Raw genomic sequence first — 3,398 nt, forward strand, 5'->3', positions numbered from 1 at the left:
TACTTGTACAATTTATTTTACAACTTAATTTACAATGCATGAATTGAAAAACATCGCGTCCATTTATTCAAAGGATAAATATATATGTACAAACTTTGATATACAAAATCTTTCACTCACTCTCACGTATGTGCGGGTCTCAGGTGCATTTTAAAATGACGGCTTGTGGCCCCTACCCCTTGTCATGAGTAGGGAATAAATCATTTTGTAAAAAGTGTGAGTACATATAGACTTGTCTTTATTTGAAACATTGTTTTTAAAATCAATGACCAGTATTTTTTCAACACACTTATTGTCAACCAAGTTGTGCATAAACATTGTACAAGTGGCTTTATTCATATCCTTAACCTCGTGTGCCAAACTCAAAGCATCATAAATACCACATGAGAACCGATTAGTCGAATGACCGGAACCATACATTATGGAACAGATAATTTGAGTTGGATAATGACCATGTAAAATCTTCCTCCTTTTTTTGCGAACAAGATAACAAGATAGGAAGAACACTAAAATGAAGGCTTAATCTAATTCTTTTTCAACACTTCAACTCGATAACAAAAGTTTTGTTCGACATGTGCAACATATATGTACGCTTTTGAATTAATTACATTTTAATAAGTCTTACAAACCCATTGATTTGACTTCAAATGTGTACGATGAATTAAAAATTTGAAAAACTAGAAGTACTAAAATCAATTGTTTAATATAAGAAAACACCATATTATTGATGACATTGTTATCGTTCGATCATCTCATGATCATGATCTTGCGATCCAGGTTTCTTGCAGCTCTTTAATGTCAGCATTCCATACAATTTTCGAACCTCCTTTGGCACCACCGTGTCCTTCCAAGCCATGCCACCAGCATCCTCCGCCGTAGACGATCTGGCCGGTGATGACACCGCGCTCACGCTCAACTGATGTCCAAACTTTCCATTAACGCCGCTTCTTCCATTTGACTGCAATGCTGTGATTATCGATTTCAATGCCCGACTTGGCGAACTCCGGTTCACCAGCATCAATTCCCCAATCTCCGCCGGACTCATGGTGGCGCCGCTCTGAAAAATCTCCTCCACTTGTGGAAACAATTTATGCTCCTTAACCCCTAAATAACTGCCGGCTAAACTCTTGAATGAATTGAAATCACACAAAGGAAAATAAATATGAACATCAATTCTTCCAGGTCTTAAAAGAGCTGAATCACTTCCCTCTTTACTGATCATAGTGAAAACCATAATTCTCCCTTTGCAAAAGCTTGAACCTAAAATTCCATCCATGAAATTCATCAGCCCAGATGAAGTGACAGCCGTCGATTTTTCAGCAACATAACGATCCAAATCTTCAACAACAATCAACGATTTGGAAGTAGTTTGCACTAGAAGCAGGTTAAGATGGTAATCATCCGAAACTTTTGATAAATTAACGTTGTAAACATCGTACGAAAGTAAATTCGCCATTGCTGCAATGAAACTGGATTTTCCGGTGCCGGAAGGGCCGTAAAGAAGATAGCTCCTCTTCCAGGCACGGCCGAGTTTTTTATAATACTGCTTGGATTTGCTGAAAGTTTCGAGATCGGATTTCACTTTGTTTTTCAAATCTGGATCGAGAGCAATCGAGTCGAAATTCGCTGGATGTTCGAATGGGAGAGATCTCCAATTACAATCAGTATTTATGTGTAGCTTCAAATCCTTTCGTCTTTGTTCAATGTCATCAGAAACTGTATGTATATGTTGAAGATAAGGCTTGAGGATTCTCCTCTTATCCTTTTTCTTGATCTTCAATACAAAACTCCGATGATTTCTTTCAATTTTGTTGATCCATGAAACTCGTGCCCCGAGGAAAGTATCAGTGATTGTTTGATCATCATCGAGACACAAAACAATGTCGTTTGATTTCTTGCCGGATAAGAGATTGGTGAAATCGGAATCTTCAACGGAAGCCAATGAATTTACATAAACTGAAACTTTCTGGTAGAACCGATTTTGTTGACAGTTTTCGTTGAATTCAGGGACCTTCAAGTGCTGAAGAACATGAACCCTATCATCAATCCATTCGACCCACTTCCTCAGAACAAAGATTAAAGCAGTTCGATGTAGAAATAGTCGAACAAGGAATGTAAAGAATATAATCAAGAAAAATACTAAGAACGCATAAACCACAAACATGGGGAAATTTGTACTGATTTTTTCAAATTTTCGTGTTTTCAAAATTTTTGGGATGAAATTGGAGAAGATTATTATGAATGAGAAAAAAGCCCATGAGAAAGGAAGAGGATGGATACATACAGCTATACGTATATATTTATTTAAGTAGATGTGTTTGTATAGGATTTTTGTAGTGTAGGAAGATGGGGACACATTATGGAAAAGTTTAGTTGAAGTCTTCAAACTTGTAGATTGTCTAATGTTAGTCACTCAATTTCAATTTGCTTTTATTGATCACCAACTTACATTCTTGTTTCAATTTGATCATCCAATTTATATTTTCATTTCAATTTCTGAGTTGCATCTGTAATTGTTATAAAAATTCGTAGAATACTGGACCTAGTCGACATAATTTTTGACCTTACCAGTTAAACTTATAACCTGGCTATCGGGACTTTCTATAATGTTTAGCCAATGTTTGGTGAAAATTTAAATTCAAATTTTAATCTAGGTCAAAGTGAACAATTAATTTTAATTACATATTTTAATTTTTGTAAGATCCACAATTTTCAACTATGCATTTCATCAATTGTTATTTTATTCTCCACCGAGTAAGGGCTTAGTTATTTTTATACATAGTGTTCATAACCACCTCAAATGCACCACAAATTGAGAAAGAGATTTAATGAAAGATGCTAATTGCCTAAAAACTGACGTATCAAGAGCTTTTCTAATTAGCTAGACCCAATGTGGTTGATATCCAAAAAACATCATTATGCAATTCTAAACAAATGTGTTCCAAATGATGTCATTACCGCATGGACAACCACTCCCAAAGTGATAAGTAACGCCTATTATATTAGCACATCATACTTTACCAATTAGAACATGCAATGATTAACAAGGTGATAGATAGTCATGACTGACACCACAATTACGATTTAGCTACCATAATGACCTACATGGTCAACCTCAGCAACCAATTAAACTCCTCAATTTTGATTGACACTGTAGCTAATGTGATGTCGAATGATCAACTTGCTTATTGTAAGGCTTATAAATTGGAGAAAATGTCCACTCCCAAAGGTCAAAATGAGCAAACTCTCTATTACGCATTTCCAAATTTCAGTTAATGAGAATTAGAATAATCATGTTAAGTTGATCTAAAGTTTTCATTGCCACTAGGAAAGACCACTCTTTAAGACTAAAAAAGGGAGAAGGTGTGGGGGTCGGGTTTTGAATTCTTTGGTAACAA

General features: G+C 35.6%; 1 protein-coding gene across 1 annotated transcript; it reads right to left on the reverse strand.

Annotated features, from left to right (window-relative positions):
* Positions 1 to 507: 507 nt before the first annotated feature.
* On the reverse strand, positions 508 to 2,287 carry LOC111385686 (AAA-ATPase At2g46620-like). The gene has a single exon (XM_023010111.1). The coding sequence runs from the start codon at positions 2,162 to 2,164 to the stop codon at positions 737 to 739; it is 1,428 nt and encodes a 475-aa protein (XP_022865879.1). The 5' UTR covers positions 2,165 to 2,287; the 3' UTR covers positions 508 to 736.
* Positions 2,288 to 3,398: the final 1,111 nt, after the last annotated feature.

This window comes from Olea europaea, chromosome 3 (genome assembly GCF_002742605.1).
Source record: "Olea europaea var. sylvestris chromosome 3, O_europaea_v1, whole genome shotgun sequence".
NCBI classification, from domain to species: Eukaryota; Viridiplantae; Streptophyta; class Magnoliopsida; order Lamiales; family Oleaceae; genus Olea; species Olea europaea.

Coding starts and splice junctions, on each gene's coding strand:
- LOC111385686 (XM_023010111.1), bottom strand. CDS start 2,164: ATGTTTGTGGTTTATGCGTTCTTAGTATTTTTCTTGATTATATTCTTT.